This window comes from Procambarus clarkii, chromosome 15 (assembly GCF_040958095.1).
Source record: "Procambarus clarkii isolate CNS0578487 chromosome 15, FALCON_Pclarkii_2.0, whole genome shotgun sequence".
In the NCBI taxonomy this organism is placed as follows: domain Eukaryota; kingdom Metazoa; phylum Arthropoda; class Malacostraca; order Decapoda; family Cambaridae; genus Procambarus; species Procambarus clarkii.
The window spans coordinates 10,571,604-10,593,054 of record NC_091164.1 but is presented as its reverse complement, the minus strand read 5'-3'; the positions used below and the strand labels follow the sequence as shown (position 1 = coordinate 10,593,054).

Here is a 21,451-nt window from a genome sequence, read left to right as displayed (position 1 = left end):
AGATCATTTTTTGTTATGATTATTATTTTTCTTATTATTTTTTATTTTACATTTATATTGTCAGTCTCTACTGATTTTTTGTGTTTTATTTTATGTAACTTGTGTGTCCTCCCTGGCTATCTATTGGATCTTTATTTTACTTCTAAATTGTTACTATTTTATTGTATCTGCTTTTATTCTTGTGTTTTGCTTTATCGTGTATCTTGTATCGTGATCCCTCTGCATCTCTATGCACACTGATATTGATCCTGATCAAAATCTTCTGTCTCATATCTATACCAACCAGCACATTGATCATCATTATTGTAAGTATTTCACAGCACACCAGGCTAAAAACAAACTCCAAAATAGCACCTATCTATCAGTTTACAACCAAAATGTTAGATCACTTGGTAAACATTTTGACGATTTAAATGCACTACTCACAGCACTAGGTACTAACCTATCGTTCATTATTTTAACAGAAACTTGGCTAAATAAAGACTATACCCAACTCTACAACTTAGCTGGTTATAAAGCCATTCATAACTGTAGGCCTAATAAAAAAGGTGGTGGCACAGCTATATATTACCTAGATACATTTATCTGCAACAGTGTTATTAGTGACAGAGATGACTACTGTGAATATACTTTTGCTCAGTTTACAATTAAATCCCTTAAATCCTCTTTGACTATTGGAGCCATCTATAGATTTCCTAATACTAACATAGCTTCTTTCTCAGACAACCTAAGGAATCTTATTATAAACAACAATCTCAACAAAAACCACATCATTCTGGGAGGAGACTTTAATATTGACCTGGGTCAACAAAATTGCTCTCAAGTTGACTATTTCCTTAACAGCATGAACTCCTGTATGCTAATCCCCACTATCACCAAACCTACCCGAGTCACTCAAACATCAGCCACTACCTTGGACCACATATGGACAAACATAACAGCTCCCCTTGTATCTGGTATAATCTACGACAGAACAACTGACCACTATCCTACCTTTCTCATAGCGAACATGGACATAACACCACCAAAAAGCAAGAAACTTTCATTTAGGCTACACAGTGAATCAGCTTTAGACAATCTTACAGAGGCACTTCACAATATTAACTGGGATTCTGAATTCAATAATACCCATGATATAAATTCATTAGCTAACCTCTTCCTCTCCAAAACTCTAAGCCTCTACAACCTTCATTGTCCCCTCCTTACCAAGCAAGTAACTGATAAAAGATTAAACAATCCATGGCTCACAAGTGGCATTCTCAACTCAATCAACAAGAAACATGAATATGAAAAGAAAGTTAGGATTGGCCTAGTTTCAAAGGAAGTAGCTAAAAGGTACTCATCAATGCTTACCAGTATCATAAGAAAGGCAAAACTTGCATATTATGTGAATAGATTCAATGAAGCAAAAGGCAACATGAAAAACACTTGGAAAACTATCTCTAGTATCCTAGGAACTAAACAACACTCACATAACCAAATAAAACTCTACAAGGATGGGGATATACCGTCAACTGATTTAGAAATGGCAAATGAATTTAATAGTTTCTTTTCATCGGTTGGTGCTAATCTTGCCAGTAAAATCCCACAGACTCAGACACATATTAACACATATCTCTCAGGCTATCCAAACTCTCTTCTCCTTTCACCAATCAGCCCGGCAGATGTTGTGTCCATCATACACTCTCTAAAAACCAAGGCAAGGAACACCAGTGAAATTCCGTCCATTGTGTACAAGAGAGCCTCCCATGCCCTTGCCCCACCCATAGCACTACTGTTCAACAAATCTATAGAGTGTCACACCTTCCCTGATATCTTCAAAAAAGCAAGAGTAACGCCAGTCCATAAAGGAGGCAATCCGGCGGACATAAACAATTATAGACCAATATCAAATCTACCCATTCTATCAAAAATATTTGAAAAAATTATTTACAAACAGCTCTATTCCTACCTCGTAAAATTCGACATACTCAGCCCCTGCCAGTTTGGCTTCCGGTCCCAAAAGAGTACCAATGATGCAATCATTAGTCTCCTTGACATTATCTACTCAGCCCTTGACAAAAATGAGTTTCCGATTGGACTCTTCATTGGCCTAAGAAAAGCCTTTGATACTGTTAATCACAACTACCTCTTACTTAAACTCCAGCATTATGGAATCCGAGGCCTTGCCCTTGACTACATCCGATCCTATCTTAGTGACAGACACCAATATGTAACCATCAATGATACAACTTCTTCCACTCTACCAATTACCGTTGGAGTGCCACAGGGCAGCATCTTAGGACCTCTTCTATTTCTTATATATATAAACGATCTGCCTAATGTCTCTAATATTCTCAAACCTATATTGTTTGCTGACGATACTACCCTTATCTACTCAAACCTCAACCCACATACACTAAATAATGTTGTGAATAATGAATTAAAAAAAGTCCACTTATGGATGTCAACGAACAAACTAACATTAAACATCGAAAAGACTTACTACATCTTATTTGGAAGCAAATCATCAAATGCAATTCAGCTACAGATAGACAACATTAACATCAGTAATAAAAATGATGGCAAGTTTCTTGGCCTATTCCTAGACAAGAGACTCAACTTCGGCACCCACATTCAACACATAACTAAGAAAGTCTCTAAGACAGTTGGTATACTCTCCAAAATCAGATATTATGTTCCTAACTCTGCTCTCCTCTCACTATATTATGCACTAATCTACCCCTATCTTAATTATGGTATCTGTGCATGGGGGTCTACCACTGCAAACCACCTTAAGCCCATCATCACACAGCAAAAATCTGCTATCAGAATAATAACTAACTCTGCTTTCAGACAACACTCAGCTCCCTTGTTTAAATCTCTAAACTTGCTAAATATTAACTCCCTCCACACATTCTCTTGTGTCAACTACATTTACAAAACCCTGTTCTTAAATGCAAACCATGCTCTGAAACTCTCCCTGGACAGATGTAATAGGACCCATTATCACCACACCAGAAATAAATATCTCTTTGATATCCCCAGGGTCAAACTTAATCTGTGTAAACACTCTATGCAAATTAAGGGACCTAGTCTATGGAACTCACTCCCTAGTGAATTGAAAAACTGTAAAACTCTTGCCTTATTTAAAAGCAAAACCAAAAAGTACCTAACTTCATCTATTTAGTTTCCTACTCTGAGCTTTAAATTTGCTCTGTACCTAGTGGTACCCAATCTCCTAATTTTTATGTAATATCAAACAACCTTATCATTGTGTTCATTGCTGTCTTCTTTTATGTGCTAGCCATATGCTGTATTGTGACTACCAATTTTTGTCAACTACCATTCAAGCTGTCATTGCAATCAATCTTATATTGTTTCTGCTGTATTGTGCCTACCAATTTGTTGTCAACTACCATTTTAAGCTGTCATTGCAATCAATCATAGCTATCTATGTGCTTTAATATACTGTACCTATAATTTTCTCTCATCTTTTTTTTTTCATTCCATGTAATCTGTTATCATTTTTTTGTCTATAAATTTTGCAAGTATTTACCTCCTTAAAATTTTCTTAGATTAAGGACCTGCCCGAAACGCTGCGCGTGCTAGTGGCTTTACAAGACTGTAATTACCATAATTGTATCCTCACATTCCTTATGTACATTCTTGTATATGCATAAATAAATAAATAAATAAATAAGTCACACCATCAGTGGTCAGGAGTCACACCATCAGTGGCCAGAAGTCAGACCATCAGTGGTCAGGAGTCACACCATCAGTGGTCAGGAGTCACACCATCAGTGGTCAGGAGTCACACCATCAGTGGTCAGGAGTCACACCATCAGTGGTCAGGAGTCACACCATCAGTGGTCAGGAGTCACACCATCAGTGGTCAGGAGTCACACCATCAGTGGTCAGGAGTCACACCATCAGTGGTCAGGAGTCACACCATCAGTGGTCAGGAGTCACACCATCAGTGGTCAGGAGTCACACCATCAGTGGTCAGGAGTCACACCATCAGTGGTCAGGAGTCACACCATCAGTGGTCAGGAGTCACACCATCAGTGGTCAGAAGGCGTCGCCACAGACTTGGAACCTCCAGACATTGTCAGCTTAAACTTGCTGTTATCTTTCTGAAGTTTATCAATGAGAGAGTTGAACATGTAGTTGAGGAGGAGCAGGAGGCAGGGCACCAGGAGGATGAGGGCGAAGGTGCAGCGCATCACCCAGTAGTGGAAGGAGTGGCGGTAGGACATCTTGCTGACAAAGGTGGGCACGGCAATGTCTAGGGTGTATGCCAAGTAGCGGAACATGGCGGGGTACGACGTGGCTGGTACAATGTAACTCATACCCTTGATCAGAGAGGTCGCCATGTGCTCGTAGTTCCAGTCGACCTTGGCCAAGAGAGGTATAAAAATAAGACGTTCCACCTCAAGACACAATGCCTTCGTCTCGGCCACTGTGCCGCTGCAGAAGTTGTACTGATCCTCGATGCCCATGAGCCAGCCAAGTCCTCGCCAGAAGTGGATCAGACCCGCCATCTCTTCTCCAGTAGCGGACCCAGTACCCAACTTCTCCGGATGGGCCACTACCAGCCCCATGAACGCGTACTGCGTCAGGCTCATATCCAGCTGATTTATGTACACAACCGGACCGTCTGAGGTCTCTGTGGGAAGTGTGTCTTCAGCCACACGCTGTAGATCTTGACGAATAGCCGAGTTGAGAGAGTCAGCCGGCTCTTCGTGTCCCTTCTTAGCAACGCTGATAGTCGACAATTTCTCATTACAGGCGGAGTTGTTGAAGGTTTGTGCTAACTTGCAGTGAATGGAGCGAATGGCCAATATATCCTTATGAGCAGGATGACTCGGCTCCCAGACATCTCCCGTGAACCAAGTGATAAGGTGCAGCAACGTAGAGAAGTAGCGTCTCAGGGCCTTGATCGGGGTGTCGGAGCGCCCCGTGTAGATCAGAGGTTTCAGTGCACGCTCCGGGCTCAGCGTCATCACCAGGGACAACAACTCTGCAAAACTCAGACAAAAAAGGTAACGCTGATAAAACTTTCTTCCCCGGTTAAACATATCTCGGTCGAGCCACGGTGGAGGTTGTGGAGGGTTGTGAGAGTCTCCAGGTTGACTAAGGCCTTCCAGCAGCTGATTCATGCGAGCTGACAGAGGAACACTGTTCCTTTTGACCACCTCTGAAGCTAAAACAGAGGTAGATGCAGTATGCATGCCTGAGTCTCCTGCAGGAGAAGAGAGCACGTATGGACATTGTCCTGCCATATCCTGCTTGCATGAGACACCGATTCCTTCTAATAACTGGTCATGCTGGCGAGGACATACGGACACGCCAGTCATCGCGGGACATGAAGACATGTCAGCCAGGAAGACACATGCGAGTGTGTCAACTGTGATAGAGCGTTCACCTGCTGAACGCCACACTGACGAGTCTGCCACCTCCTCCTGCAACAGTCAACTGTGAGTGAGGATGTTACTGCACCAAGCTTCCAGTAAATGTAAACACTGACTGGCATACATTCCTGATCAAACACATGTAATACATAGAATTAATACAATTAAATGCCCAAGAATATTATGAAGCTGAGTATACTTTACGAGAATTACATAACATAATACATTACATAGCAGCAGGCAATATTTGAATTCCCAATTTAGGGGATAGGGAATAAATAAACAGTTGCCTAACTCCCGGGTATCTATTCGTTGCTAGGTGAATAAAGGCATCATGTAAATGCCTTATGTTCCTAACTGTTTCTGTCCCGCCCGACGATTGAACCCGGGGTCCCATGATTGTGAGTCGAGGACGTAGACCACTACTACAGGACCCAGGAGTACGGCCGAAGCTGAGAAGGGAGAAACTTTATAATAAGGCATTAAATTTTTAACATCATCGTAACCGCCGTAAAATTTATGGTGGTTGAAAGAAATTCGAAACAACGCAATACTGACGCTTCCTAAGAGTCATGACTCTCCGCGCCGGTAGGTTAGGTGGGTTGACTAGTTATACCAGAAGAGCTGTTCCCTGGTTAGTTCTGCAGGGAGGGAGGAGGAGGAGGATGCTGCATCACTAATACACACCACTTGTGTATTAGTTCCTCAGCCTTACCCTTGGGGTCTTTGTCAGCCACAGGCCGGGTTCTGATCCCCTTAGCTATCTGTATTTTTTCACCCACACTTGTCTTGCAGCTGTTTAACTTCCAATAGAGCTAGTGAAGTCAAGCTATTGTCTTTCCCGCTCTTTAATCTTCTCTTCCCTGGCTACTTGACACACAGTTTTAAACAGCTCTTGGTTACTTTCAGTGGGATGTCTCCGATACTCTCTACTCATGTCTCTTACATTGGCATTGAGCAGCTTTATGTAATCGTTCTCATACCATTTAATTTTCTCATACCATTTAATTTTCTCATTTTGAAGGTTACTTCGCCCAGTCGTACAACGCAGGACTCTGAGAGAGTCCTCAATTTGGTTATTAAGGCCATCAACAAATTTATAAATGTCTTCAGGGATTTGGTCTTCCTTGAACCAGTCACTCATCTTGTTTATGAAGTGAGGCCTTATATCTGCTCCGAGTGATAACCTTTGTATTTTATTCGTCTCTTTCCTTCTCGTGCTCATGTCGACGGTGGTAATCAGTGCTCAGTGGTCAATACATAGACTGTGTACAATGTGTGTGTACTGGCATCCATGTCCTGTGCATTCAGCAGGAGAGCATAGACTAATCTTCCTTCTGTGGGGTGGGCTGGCTCTCCATCACCCAGGACTCTAAGATTTATTCTTTTATCATTGCTCATGTTGTTCTATCAGTTTGTGGACCTGGTGAAAGTCAAGTCTAAAAACGATGACAGTTGTAAGGTGGGTATGAGCAGGCAGTGGTAGGGTGGACATTTTTATACCTGTCAACTCATTGGTACACAGATCTTGTGCCACCTTCTCAGTATTGTTCACACGGACATAGGTTACAAGTCCTTTTGTAAACAAATACCCGCCACTATGATGTTTATTGCATGCCGTAGCTCACCATGTATGAACAAATCCACAAGGGCCGTGACAAGGATTCGAACCTGCATGTTTCGTTGCAGCTTCCGTGCCCGGGGGAAAATGCAAGTTGATTCATTTCCTCACATTGATCTGATTTATTGAATGATTGGCGCCTCCGTTCTTTTTCCGGGTCCCAACAACTGTTGAGTTGTTAGTATTTTCGTCACTATAGGGCTCATCGAGACTACTATGTGTCTCTGCTGTGAGGGGTACTATGCTTGTATCTACCTCTAGTACACCTAATGATGTACTAGACCTGGCTCCTTGCGACCTGGTACAAGGAGCCAGGTCACAATTTCCCCACGGTCACTGATAGGTCAGTACCTGTTTACAAGGTCACAGTCGGAGCTGGATTACGTGCCAAATGTATATTCTTTGGTACCTGTGTAAGATTTCAGTATGCTCAGCACACCTGAGTCGTGACCTGCCTCCTTGTGCCCAGCCTCCTAGCCGTGCTCCCTCATGCATGCATGGTGTCTGCATTTACCTTCTGATCCTGTATTATGATTTGAGCTCCTCCTGCTGTGTGAAGTGTAGCTCTGTGGTACATGCTCCGTGCAGCTGTGAACGTGTCTAGGCGACTGCGTCTCTAGAAGCGGCAATCACTGCGTCATTGGACTCAAAACCCCTCACTCTAGCACATCGGTAAAGCAAAGTATTTGCTTTGAATAATTGCATAGTTGCGAAATACCACCATACACAGCACCTTATCCACCTAAGGCCGCGGCCAGTTTCAAAACTGATCAGAAATAGAGACGATTGACGGGTCGAACAACATGGCCTTAAGGCGTACAGTCAATATAATGTCTGGTTACCGACCAAACATTTTTCTTGGAGGTTGTCTAGGAAAACCTGGACAACCAGGTTTTCTGGAGTTTTGTCGAAGTGTGAGACCTTGTTTCTGCTCACTAGGGCGGTCCTCCCCTCGTGTTCAAATGCAATATTTACATCAGTAATACACTATGTACGCAGAAATTCGCGAGAAATTGTTGGGAACAATTTTGAAAGTAAGATTTTTTCTGTAAAGCCCTCATTGAAGCGAAGCTTTTCCTACAACTATAAGAAATTGGACAAATTAAATTAATTTAAATTGGAATTTCAAGAAATTCAATTCAAGAAATTGGAATTAAATAACATGAATGATAGCAAACAAAACATTTGTAAAACTTAGACAAACCTTTTTTGTCATTATACACGTCATTATGTGAGGTTACACAAATGACTGCGAAATGTGAACATTAAAAGGAGAGCAAAGAGAGTTTGTTCTCTAGGGGCTGTAGATTTCTTTGAACTCCTCTAACGCTGGGTAAGAACCAAGGATGCAGTGAGCATTCCCCTTCTGGACCGCCACGTTAAGGCGCTGGGAGAAGAAGCTCGCTGCTCTAGAGCCCCTTGTTGTTTTAATGAGCTTAGAACCAAGATCATTTAGTACATTGCATTTTGACGAACAAATCCCCTCTAAAAATTGATGTACTAGAAATCGTAGCAGCTCGCAAAATTGACGAGATGGTCCGTTTTCTACCCGCGTGTCCTCGTTTAGGTTAGTTTTAGGCATTTTAGTACACCAGTTTAGTGACGCTGCGAACGCTGGAGAGGACGGGCTGCTCTCATAACCCACGTCCGTGCTTGCCTCGCTCCTTGTTTATAAATAAAGCGATGTTGCGGTTACCGGGCTCACGTCCGAGGCAGCTGCGGCTCGGCATATTAAGTCAACACTAGGAAAGTGTTGGGAAGGTCGTGCTCAATACTAGAAAGAGGTTGTCCAGAGACAGTGTTCAGCACTAGGAGAAGTATGTCCAGAGACAGTGTTCAGCACTAGGAGAAGTATGTCCAGAGACAGTGTTCAGCACTAGGAGAAGTATGTCCAGAGACAGTGTTCAGCACTAGGAGAAGTATGTCCAGAGACAGTGTTCAGCACTAGGAGAAGTATGTCCAGAGACAGTGTTCAGCACTAGGAGAAGTATGTCCAGAGACAGTGTTCAGCACTAGGAGAAGTATGTCCAGAGACAGTGTTCAGCACTAGGAGAAGTATGTCCAGAGACAGTGTTCAGCACTAGGAGAAGTATGTCCAGAGACAGTGTTCAGCACTAGGAGAAGTATGTCCAGAGACAGTGTTCAGCACTAGGAGAAGTATGTCCAGAGACAGTGTTCAGCACTAGGAGAAGTATGTCCAGAGACAGTGTTCAGCACTAGGAGAAGTATGTCCAGAGACTGAGTTCGGGATCAAGGCTGTACAGTAGAAGTTTTTGTTTTTTTTTGCACGGGGATAGTGCTCAATATTGAACAGTAGAAGGTTATATGAGGCTGGTGTGTTCAGTGTTGAACAGTAGAAGGTTATATGAGGCTGGTGTGTTCAGTGTTGAACAGTAGAAGACTGTACGGGGCTGGTGTTCAAAATTGAAGAGTAGAAGGTTATACACGGATTATGTTCAGTGTTCATCACCAGAAGAAGGTTGTATACAACTTTCAAGGATGTCTGCTCTGAGATCCTCCTCATCAATGCCAGACAGCCTTGGTCAGGACTCATTAAGCAGTAGCCCAACCACTTACAAAACTACGTCATTCCTCACTCATTCCTTGTTTACATTTATTAAACATTTGATGAGCTCTGAAGCCCTACGAGGCCCTACTCTCTCTGAAGCCCTACGAGGCCCTACTCTCTCTGAAGCCCTACGAGGCCCTACTCTCTCTGAAGCCCTACGAGGCCCTACTCTCTCTGAAGCCCTACGAGGCCCTACTCTCTCTGAAGCCCTACGAGGCCCTACTCTCTCTGAAGCCCTACGAGGCCCTACTCTCTCTGAAGCCCTACGAGGCCCTACTCTCTCTGAAGCCCTACGAGGCCCTACTCTCTCTGAAGCCCTACGAGGCCCTACTCTCTCTGAAGCCCTACGAGGCCCTACTCTTTCTGAAGCCCTACGAGGCCCTACTCTCTCTGAAGCCCTACAACCATATATCCTTGGGTTGAGACGTTTCCCAGTTAGTGAATTGTTCAATCAATGAACAAAGCCGCCATGATTAAGTCAAGATGTACAGGTTTCGTTAGTGGTGATGGAAATGGTTGATGAATCTTGCTCTAGTCCTCCTTCTCCTGGTGAACCACTTATTGAGTTCACTTTCAAGAACGGCATCTATATATTTTTTTTCCTCTGATTTTTGGGCAATTAGGGTTTGGGGCAGCCTTCAGCATTACCATAACGCAGCCTTCAGCATTACCATAACTCAGCCTTCAGCATTACCATAACGCAGCCTTCAGCATTACCATAACGCAGCCTTCAGCATTACCATAACGCAGCCTTCAGCATTACCATAACGCAGCCTTCAGCATTACCATAACGCAGCCTTCAGCATTACCTAACGCAGCCTTCAGCATTACCATAACGCAGCCTTCAGCATTACCTAACGCAGCCTTCAGCATTACCATAACGCAGCCTTCAGCATTACCATAACGCAGCCTTCAGCATTACCTAACGCAGCCTTCAGCATTACCATAACGCAGCCTTCAGCATTACCATAACGCAGCCTTCAGCATTACCATAACTCAGCCTTCAGCATTACCATAACGCAGCCTTCAGCATTACCATAACGCAGCCTTCAGCATTACCATAACGCAGCCTTCAGCATTACCATAACTCAGCCTTCAGCATTACCATAACGCAGCCTTCAGCATTACCATAACTCAGCCTTCAGCATTACCTAACGCAGCCTTCAGCATTACCATAACGCAGCCTTCAGCATTACCATAACGCAGCCTTCAGCATTACCATAACGCAGCCTTCAGCATTACCATAACGCAGCCTTCAGCATTACCATAACGCAGCCTTCAGCATTACCATAACGCAGCCTTCAGCATTACCATAACGCAGCCTTCAGCATTACCTAACGCAGCCTTCAGCATTACCATAACGCAGCCTTCAGCATTACCTAACGCAGCCTTCAGCATTACCATAACGCAGCCTTCAGCATTACCTAACGCAGCCTTCAGCATTACCATAACGCAGCCTTCAGCATTACCATAACGCAGCCTTCAGCATTACCTAACGCAGCCTTCAGCATTACCATAACGCAGCCTTCAGCATTACCTAACGCAGCCTTCAGCATTACCATAACGCAGCCTTCAGCATTACCTAACGCAGCCTTCAGCATTACCATAACGCAGCCTTCAGCATTACCTAACGCAGCCTTCAGCATTACCATAACGCAGCCTTCAGCATTACCATAACGCAGCCTTCAGCATTACCTAACGCAGCCTTCAGCATTACCATAACGCAGCCTTCAGCATTACCATAACGCAGCCTTCAGCATTACCTAACGCAGCCTTCAGCATTACCATAACGCAGCCTTCAGCATTACCTAACGCAGCCTTCAGCATTACCATAACGCAGCCTTCAGCATTACCTAACGCAGCCTTCAGCATTACCATAACGCAGCCTTCAGCATTACCATAACGCAGCCTTCAGCATTACCTAACGCAGCCTTCAGCATTACCATAACGCAGCCTTCAGCATTACCATAACGCAGCCTTCAGCATTACCTAACGCAGCCTTCAGCATTACCATAACGCAGCCTTCAGCATTACCTAACGCAGCCTTCAGCATTACCATAACGCAGCCTTCAGCATTACCTAACGCAGCCTTCAGCATTACCATAACGCAGCCTTCAGCATTACCTAACGCAGCCTTCAGCATTACCATAACGCAGCCTTCAGCATTACCTAACGCAGCCTTCAGCATTACCATAACTCAGCCTTCAGCATTACCATAACGCAGCCTTCAGCATTACCATAACGCAGCCTTCAGCATTACCATAACGCAGCCTTCAGCATTACCATAACGCAGCCTTCAGCATTACCATAACGCAGCCTTCAGCATTACCATAACTCAGCCTTCAGCATTACCTAACGCAGCCTTCAGCATTACCATAACGCAGCCTTCAGCATTACCATAACTCAGCCTTCAGCATTACCTAACGCAGCCTTCAGCATTACCATAACGCAGCCTTCAGCATTACCATAACTCAGCCTTCAGCATTACCATAACTCAGCCTTCAGCATTACCTAACGCAGCCTTCAGCATTACCATAACGCAGCCTTCAGCATTACCATAACTCAGCCTTCAGCATTACCTAACGCAGCCTTCAGCATTACTATAACGCAGCCTTCAGCATTACCATAACGCAGCCTTCAGCATTACCATAACGCAGCCTTCAGCATTACCATAACGCAGCCTTCAGCATTACCATAACTCAGCCTTCAGCATTACCTAACGCAGCCTTCAGCATTACCATAACGCAGCCTTCAGCATTACCATAACTCAGCCTTCAGCATTACCTAACGCAGCCTTCAGCATTACCATAACGCAGCCTTCAGCATTACCATAACTCAGCCTTCAGCATTACCATAACTCAGCCTTCAGCATTACCTAACGCAGCCTTCAGCATTACCATAACGCAGCCTTCAGCATTACCATAACTCAGCCTTCAGCATTACCTAACGCAGCCTTCAGCATTACCATAACGCAGCCTTCAGCATTACCATAACGCAGCCTTCAGCATTACCATAACGCAGCCTTCAGCATTACCATAACTCAGCCTTCAGCATTACCTAACGCAGCCTTCAGCATTACCATAACGCAGCCTTCAGCATTACCATAACGCAGCCTTCAGCATTACCATAACTCAGCCTTCAGCATTACCTAACGCAGCCTTCAGCATTACCATAACGCAGCCTTCAGCATTACCATAACTCAACCTTCAGCATTACCTAACGCAGCCTTCAGCATTACCATAATGCAGCCTTCAGCATTACCTAACGCAGTCTACAGCATTACCTAACGCAGCCTTCAGCATTACCATAACGCAGCCTTTAGCATTACCTAACGCAGCCTTCAGCATTACCTAACGCAGCCTTCAGCATTACCTAACGCAGTCTACAGCATTACCTAACGCAGCCTTCAGCATTACCTAACGCAGCCTTCAGCATTACCATAACGCAGCCTTTAGCATTACCTAACGCAGCCTTCAGCATTACCTAACGCAGCCTTCAGCATTACCTAACGCAGCCTTCAGCATTACCTAACGCAGTCTACAGCATTACCTAACGCAGCCTTCAGCATTACCATAACGCAGCCTTTAGCATTACCTAACGCAGCCTTCAGCATTACCTAACGCAGCCTTCAGCATTACCTAACGCAGTCTACAGCATTACCTAACGCAGCCTTCAGCATTACCTAACGCAGCCTTCAGCATTACCATAACGCAGCCTTTAGCATTACCTAACGCAGCCTTCAGCATTACCTAACGCAGCCTTCAGCATTACCTAACGCAGCCTTCAGCATTACCTAACGCAGTCTACAGCATTACCTAACGCAGCCTTCAGCATTACCATAACGCAGCCTTTAGCATTACCTAACGCAGCCTTCAGCATTACCTAACGCAGCCTTCAGCATTACCTAACGCAGCCTTCAGCATTACCTAACGCAGCCTTCAGCATTACCTAACGCAGCCTTCAGCATTACCTAACGCAGCCTTCAGCATTACCATAACGCAGCCTTTAGCATTACCTAACGCAGCCTTCAGCATTACCTAACGCAGCCTTCAGCATTACCTAACGCAGCCTTCAGCATTACCTAACGCAGTCTACAGCATTACCTTACGCAGCCTTCAGCATTACCATAACGCAGCCTTTAGCATTACCTAACGCAGCCTTCAGCATTACCTAACGCAGCCTTCAGCATTACCTAACGCAGCCTTCAGCATTACCTAACGCAGCCTTCAGCATTACCTAACGCAGCCTTCAGCATTACCTAACGCAGCCTTCAGCATTACCATAACGCAGCCTTTAGCATTACATAACGCAGTCTACAGCATTACCTAACGCAGTCTACAGCATTACCTAACGCAGTCTACAAATACCTCCATAAAACTGAACGTTTGGGTTGCTACAAGAACCATGCACAATACTTGCGTAACCTACATGTCGTGACTTTATACTTTTTTGGTATATTATTTTCTTTCGCCTATAATCTGGGGAGCGTTGGCTGGCGCGCTACAGCCCAGACTCACCACAATAATATTGCCTGGACTGTTGTGCTGGTCGTTACGCAATGTGGCTGTGCTGAGGGAAAGTACACGGTGCAGCGAGCAATATCATACACCAGCTTGGCTTGGTTGTTGTTGTTTTTTAGATTCAGCTACTCGGAACAAAAAGTTGCAAGTAGCACGGGGTATGGTGAGCCCGTAGTGGACTTACCTGGCACAGGAGCGGGGCTGTGGTGAGCCCGTAGTGGACTTACCTGGCACAGGAACGGGGCTGTGGTGAGCCCGTAGTGGACTTACTTGGCACTGGAGCGGGGCTGTGGTGAGCCCGTAGTGGACTTACCCGGCACAGGAACGGGGCTGTGGTGAGCCCGTAGTGGACTTACCTGGCACAGGAGCGGGGCTGTGGTGAGCCCGTAGTGGACTTACCCGGCACAGGAACGGGGCTGTGGTGAGCCCGTAGTGGACTTACCTGGCACAGGAGCGGGGCTGTGGTGAGCCCGTAGTGGACTTACCTGGCACAGGAGCGGGGCTGTGGTGAGCCCGTAGTGGACTTACCTGGCACAGGAGCGGGGCTGTGGTGAGCCCGTAGTGGACTTACTTGGCACAGGAGCGGGGCTGTGGTGAGCCCGTAGTGGACTTAAATGGCACAGGAGCGGGGCTGTGGTGAGCCCGTAGTGGACTTACCTGGCACAGGAGCGGGGCTGTGGTGAGCCCGTAGTGGACTTACTTGGCACAGGAGCGGGGCTGTGGTGAGCCCGTAGTGGACTTACTTGGCACAGGAGCGGGGCTGTGGTGAGCCCGTAGTGGACTTACCTGGCACAGGAGCGGGGCTGTGGTGAGCCCGTAGTGGACTTACTTGGCACAGGAGCGGGGCTGTGGTGAGCCCGTAGTGGACTTAAATGGCACAGGAGCGGGGCTGTGGTGAGCCCGTAGTGGACTTACCTGGCACAGGAGCGGGGCTGTGGTGAGCCCGTAGTGGACTTACCTGGCACAGGAGCGGGGCTGTGGTGAGCCCGTAGTGGACTTACCTGGCACAGGAGCGGGGCTGTGGTGAGCCCGTAGTGGACTTAAATGGCACAGGAGCGGGGCTGTGGTGAGCCCGTAGTGGACTTACCTGGCACAGGAGCGGGGCTGTGGTGAGCCCGTAGTGGACTTAAATGGCACAGGAGCGGGGCTGTGGCGAGCCCGTAGTGGACTTACCCGGCACAGGAACGAGGCTGTGACTGACCAGCTTGGCGCTATGAAGATTAACTATATGTCCTTCCCAAATATGTGGTGTCGCGGGTAAACAGGAAGTGTCTCGACCTCCCACAGCCTTCAGGTTGCTTACACTGCTATAAACGAGGCCACAAGATGTGTGACACTATTTACCAGCAAACAATAAATCAAGTGACACAACACAATTTTATATTTCAGTCCGTCCTCAGACCAAACCCATTAGCGTGAGAAACCACACCCCTCCTCAAATCACTTGGATAGTTATCTAGATATTTGTGATGGTCTGAAATCATATTACGGTTCCAATAATATTCTATATGTAAACTGGCAAATGAACGTTTATCGTAAACAGAGATTATTCTCATCTTGTAACTTTAATGTAATAGAAATCGTTGGTTTAAAAGATAAAAAATATACGCTGAGAACGTTTCCTTTGACGAATTTGGTTTTCTGTAAACAATTCCCGGGCACACTGAAACTGTTTTCGAATTCCATTTTTCACATTACCATCGTATTAACGTAACCAAACGTAATGAAACCTAACCAAACCTTAACCTAAAGTAGCCTTAACCTAACTTAACCATGGATAGAAAGTAGATAAATGCACACATTATGCAGTCGTTCCTAGTCCACTCCCTTGAGGGGATCTAATCCCTGATGACTGGATGTATATTTATGGAAGATCTTTGTCAGTAAGACTCATTTCGTTATCTTCGAATTTGGCAGAGGTTCCAGTTGTCCCTCTTAAGTACAAAGATAATATTAATTTTTGCTTGCATCAAAATCATTTAGCCTTCACACAAACAACGTCTAAAGCCTCTCCCTAGTGTATGTTTACAAAAATTAACTGGTCGCCCAACTCAGTTTGCAATACTGGCGATGCATTTCCGACTCAGCAATAGGTTAATTAGTATTCATGTTTCAGTGAAATTGTGAATTAACTGTTCATGAGCATTAATAATTCATAGGCATCAGCTATTTTGGCAATTTTCGTGGTTTTTGTGTGGTTCTAAATTTCATGCAAGCATGATACACGCCATTAGAAAACATTGTCGCACGCTTCAATAAAATAATTTTTTGCATGCCACTGAACTTATGAGGATATCATGTTGCAGTGCCGTCAGTCAAAGTTAATCAAATATAATCAGGCTCAAGTTTATATAATATTTAACAATCAAGTACGGACTTGTAAACTGAGGGGACATTCGTGTTTCATAGATGTCCAGTGCTAACGCATAAGCACATTCTCCTCTCAAGATTTTGAAAGACATGAACTGCAGAGAAAAACACAAATCACGTACCTTAACTCATTGTACGCTTTGAGCTACATGATCTCACAAATACTGATATTTTGCAGACGAAACATCTCCGCTCGCTGCACCGCCTCTTGTTACATATTGTTTACATATGCTCGTTTTCTACAACCAACTGGAAAGAAAGCGGGTTAATAATCGACCTTCTTAAAGGAAGCCTAGCATAAATTCAACAGGATTTGATGTTCAAGTTCAAGTATGTTTATTGAGACAAAAAAATACATCTCAAAGGGATAGAGTAGCTTAGGCTATTTCTACCCCTTCCCCCCAGGATTTGATGTCCGTTATTCTGTACTGAGTAAGTGTATGACAGCGACAAAGGAAAACGAATTGCAAAAGGTTGATAATGCTCAGAAATTCAAGTAAACCAATATTTTGTAAGTGATATGTTTTCGTTGCCGTAATGATGTTCAGCTCAACAAGGGAGATAGATATTCAATTCTACATCGGAGATATCCTGCCTTAAAATGGACATACCAAGTCTTATAAGGGAGATGTCTGGCCTAACAAGGGAGATTCCCAGCCCTACTAGGTAGATATCCAGTCCTGCAAGGAAGATACTCAGTCCTAAATGGGAGATATTGAACTTTACAAGGAAGATACTCTGTGGAGTTGTGAAGCCGGTGGCTGAGCGGACAGAACACTACGCGTGATCCTGTGGTCCCGGATTCGAACCCGAGCGCCGGCGAGAAACGATGGGCAGAGTTTCTTTCACCCTGATGCCTCTGTTACCTAGCAGTAAATAAGTACCTGGGAGTTAGCTGTCACTGGCTGCTTCTTGGGGGGTGGAGGCCTGGTCGAGGACCGGGCCGCGGGGACACTAAAGTCCCGAAATCATCTCAAGATAACCTCAAGATAGGAGTCCTATAAGGGAGATATCCACCCCTATAGGTGAGACATCCTGTCCTGCAAGGAAAATATAGATGTCATTGTCTAGTGTCTTAAAGGCTGCCCTGATATTCGTCAGCGGTGGTACAAGGATGGTGACTCCATATTTTACAATTAACTACTCTAGATGGTCTGTGCGTTTTGTGACCATTGATACATGTTGCATAAAGATATGTCTGAGAGCTTCAGGATGTTATTTTGTTGGATATGCAACGTATGTTTACGTGTACGAGTTTGAGTGCTAAGACTCAAAGAGTTTAGTGGGTTTTTTTTATTTATTTCATATAGTCTTGGTTACAGCAGTCAGTTGTTTATGTAATGATGTGCCTTGATAGCTGAGTCGACGCCTGGAGCAGGCCGGGGGGTAGAGAGCTCTGATACGGGGTGAGAGCATAGAGTGCGGTGCTCGAATGAGGGACGAGAGCTGGAAGCTCGGATACGGCCAGAATCTGGCTGTCTGCTCTGTAGCAAGTGAGACTGAAGCGTCTTGACTCGTCGAGTGTTACATTGTTGCTGGTGAATGTCGATGGTGTTGAAGATCTGCCGTATCTCTAGAGCGTCTGATTGATTGATTGATGAAGATTAAGCCACCCAAGAGGTGGCACAGGCATGAATAGCCCGTAGGTGATAGATGTTTGGAGTGAATGTGATGTTTGGTCGTGTAACATCTTGAAGTGTCTCTCTGGGCCTTGTGACGACGCTTACATTCTTTAGGCTTGTATTACAAGCTTCCCTTCACATTGCCAAATCGACTAACGTCTTACCAGGCTACCTCTCGGCTGGCCTCAGTGAATTGGTTTTCGGAAGCAGAGAATTGGTCACACTAGCTTCTGGTTTAACAAATGATCATAAAAACGCCATTGAAGGTACAAAATGGAGTAGGAGACACTGGAGAGCAGTCTATAGAACCAACTGGCAGAAATATACATGTTTGTGAATCACTGCCAGTATATTCCTGCTGTGTTTCATTCTGTTTTTTTTTTTTGTTTTTTTTTTTTTTTTTTTGAGATATATACAAGAGTTGTTACATTCTTGTACAGCCACTAGTACGCGTAGCGTTTCGGGCAGGTCCCTGGAATACGATCCCCTGCCGCGAAGAATCGTTTTTTCATCCAAGTACACATTTTACTGTTGCGTTAAACAGAGGCTACAGTTAAGGAATTGCGCCCAGTAAATCCTCCCCGGCCAGGATACGAACCCATGACATAGCGCTCGCGGAACGCCAGGCGAGTGTCTTACCACTACACCACGGAGACTGCATTCTGTATTCTGAGTAGAGACGAGATCTAGCCTTCAAGGTGTGTGTGTGGGTGTGTGTCCTTCAGGTGTGTGTCCTTCAGGTGTGTGTTTGTCCGCCAAGTCCCCAAGCTGTTGTAACAGTTGTTGAGGTGACTTGAGTAGAGACTTGGGATGATACCTGACTTACCAGACATTCACTGGGAGGTGATTGTCCCTGAGGTAAGATCAAACCTCGAGTAGTTCAAAGGTTGGAAGGCTGTCCATTGTTACCAGATTCAAATCCGTCCATTCAACGGAAAATTGGGGATAGACGGGTGTAAAAGCTCGTCACGAGAGAAGGAAAGGATTACGGGCTATTCATGCCCGTGCCACCTCTTGGGTGGCTTAATCTTTATCAGTCAGTCGAGGGAAAGGATTGACTGGAAGGTGAGACTGTCTCAGACGAGACAGGAGTCTGGGGCCAGATTCTCGAAGCAGTTACGCAAGCACTTACGAACGTGTACATCTTTCCTCAAACTTTGACGGCTTTGGTTACATTTATTAAACAGTTTACAAGCATGAAAACTTCCCAATCAACTGTTGTTATTGTTATAAACAGCCTCCTGGTGCTTCGGAGCTCAATGACTGTTTAATAATTGTAAATAAAGCCGCCAAAGATTGAGAAAAGATGTACACGTTCGTAAGTGCTTGCGTAACTGCTTTGTGAATCTGGCCCCTGGGGCGTAGTGCTGGGCATCACAGGAGAGAATGACGGTTTGGTGTCTACAAGAAAGCTTTATCATTGCTGTATCTTGAGTGAGTACTGGTCCCTTATGTTCTAACATCACAGGTGTTGATAATTCAATTGCCTTGACAGGAAAGATAGATTAGGATTTTGATACTGTACTAATTATATAAATGTATAATACTAAACTGTCCATCTGCTGGTGTATATATTCGTACCTGTTATTCATTCATGGAGAGTTGCCAGTAAATAGTGGCAGTCCACCGTGTTGAAGTTTGAGTATATTATGACCTGAGCTCACTGGGTATTTGTCTAGGTCAGTGATGCTCTAAGTCACATAAATGAATAATGATATTGCAGTAATTATCAAAACAGTGAAGCTTTAAAGTATTTGATATTATTCCCTCATAATTCCCCAAGTAATTATCAAAGAAGTAATCCAAGTTCTTGATAAATTATTGATCCCTTTCCTCTGGGTCAAGACGGTACTAGCACATCAATAAGCATATTAATTACACTAAGTGAGGAGTAGTGAGGAGCATTGAGATCAATTAGTTATTTCAAGTAATTATCCTTTGGTGACCTAACAACCAGTCCGCTGTGGCACTGTGTGCTACTCTCTCCCTCCTGCGTGATATTGACCCTTAGTTCTCACTGAAAGGGTGACTGTGGTCTTTATTTTTGCAGTGTATAAGCTTTAATTAGTACAGCAGCGGTCATCAATGAGTGGTGAAGGTCAGGTTAACTCCATTACAAGTGGTAAGAGCCGTGTCTGGTCATTACCATGTACTGACGAACGACTTATTTACTCGATCATATCTACTACATCTCTCTCTCTCTTCTCTCTCTCTTCTCTCTCTTTTCTCTCTCTCTCTCTCTCTTTCTCTCTTCTCTCTCTCTTCTCTCTTCTCTCTTCTCTCTCTCTTCTCTCTCTTTTCTCTCTCTCTCTCTCTTTCTCTCTCTCTCTTTCTCTCTTTCTCTCTCTCTCTCTCTCTCTCTCTCTCTCTCTCTCTCTCTCTCTCTCTCTCTCTCTCTCTCTCTCTCTCTCTCTCTCTCTCTCTCTCTCTCTCTCTCTCTCTCTCTCTCTCTGACGCACACAGACACATTCTCAGGAAGCAGCCCGTAGTAGCTGTCTAACTCCCAGGTACCTATTTACTGCTAGAACAGGTCCATCAGGTGGCAGAAACTCTGCCCATTTGTTGCTGCCTCAGCCTGGACTCGAACCCGGACCATTAGGTCTACGGCCTACAGAACCAAGTAGCATAAATACAAATAACTTTGAGAATCACTGCTAGGCTCTTCTTGCTGTGCATCATTCTGTATTCTGAGTGGAGCTGAGATCTAGCCTTCAAGATGTGTATTCACTTAGTTGTGCTTGCGGGGGTTGAGCTCTGCTCATTCGGTCCGCCTCTCAACTGTCAATCAACTTTTACTAACTATTTTTTTACACACACACACACACACACACACACACACACACACACACACACACACACACACACACACACACACACACACACACACACACACACACACACCATGTCGTGGCGGCATACTACAACATGGCGCGGCATAATGCTGGTCTCACGGAGGCAATGTTACAGTGATCTAAATGCTTCCTCATTTAGGTTCCTGAACGATGTTCTGTATGTTGTCATTGTAAACTATGTTGTTTATGTAATCCAGTTTACATGAGAGCTAGTCATGTAAACTGGATCAAAGCAGTCATAGAACAACAAATGGAAACCATCTCAAGACCTACAACGACTCACATCTTCACAGACGGATCAGTTGATCAAGAAAGAGGTTCTACTGGGGCAGCAATTTACACTTCCAACCATGAAGCTTACTGGAGCATGAACAGTGGGTGCTCAATATTGCAAACAGAATTATATGCCCTGATAGAGGCAATAAATTATGTAATTGAGAATATTTTACATTTGTTGTTGTTAAAGATTCGCTACCTGGAACAAACAGTTCCAAGTAGCACGGG

General features: G+C 44.6%; 1 protein-coding gene across 1 annotated transcript; it reads right to left on the bottom strand.

The window, feature by feature from the left end:
• Window positions 1-3,924: 3,924 nt before the first annotated feature.
• On the bottom strand, window positions 3,925-16,684 carry LOC123759113 (uncharacterized). Its single transcript, XM_045743977.2, has 2 exons — window positions 16,596-16,684; window positions 3,925-5,444 (listed from the first exon to the last, which is right to left on the bottom strand). Exon 2 carries the CDS (start codon window positions 5,355-5,357, stop codon window positions 4,044-4,046), a length of 1,314 nt encoding a protein of 437 aa, XP_045599933.2. The 5' UTR covers window positions 5,358-5,444; window positions 16,596-16,684; the 3' UTR covers window positions 3,925-4,043.
• Window positions 16,685-21,451: the final 4,767 nt, after the last annotated feature.

Excerpts from the sequence above, each read along its gene's own strand:
- LOC123759113 (XM_045743977.2), bottom strand. The coding sequence starts at position 5,357 with ATGTCTTCATGTCCCGCGATGACTGGCGTGTCCGTATGTCCTCGCCAG.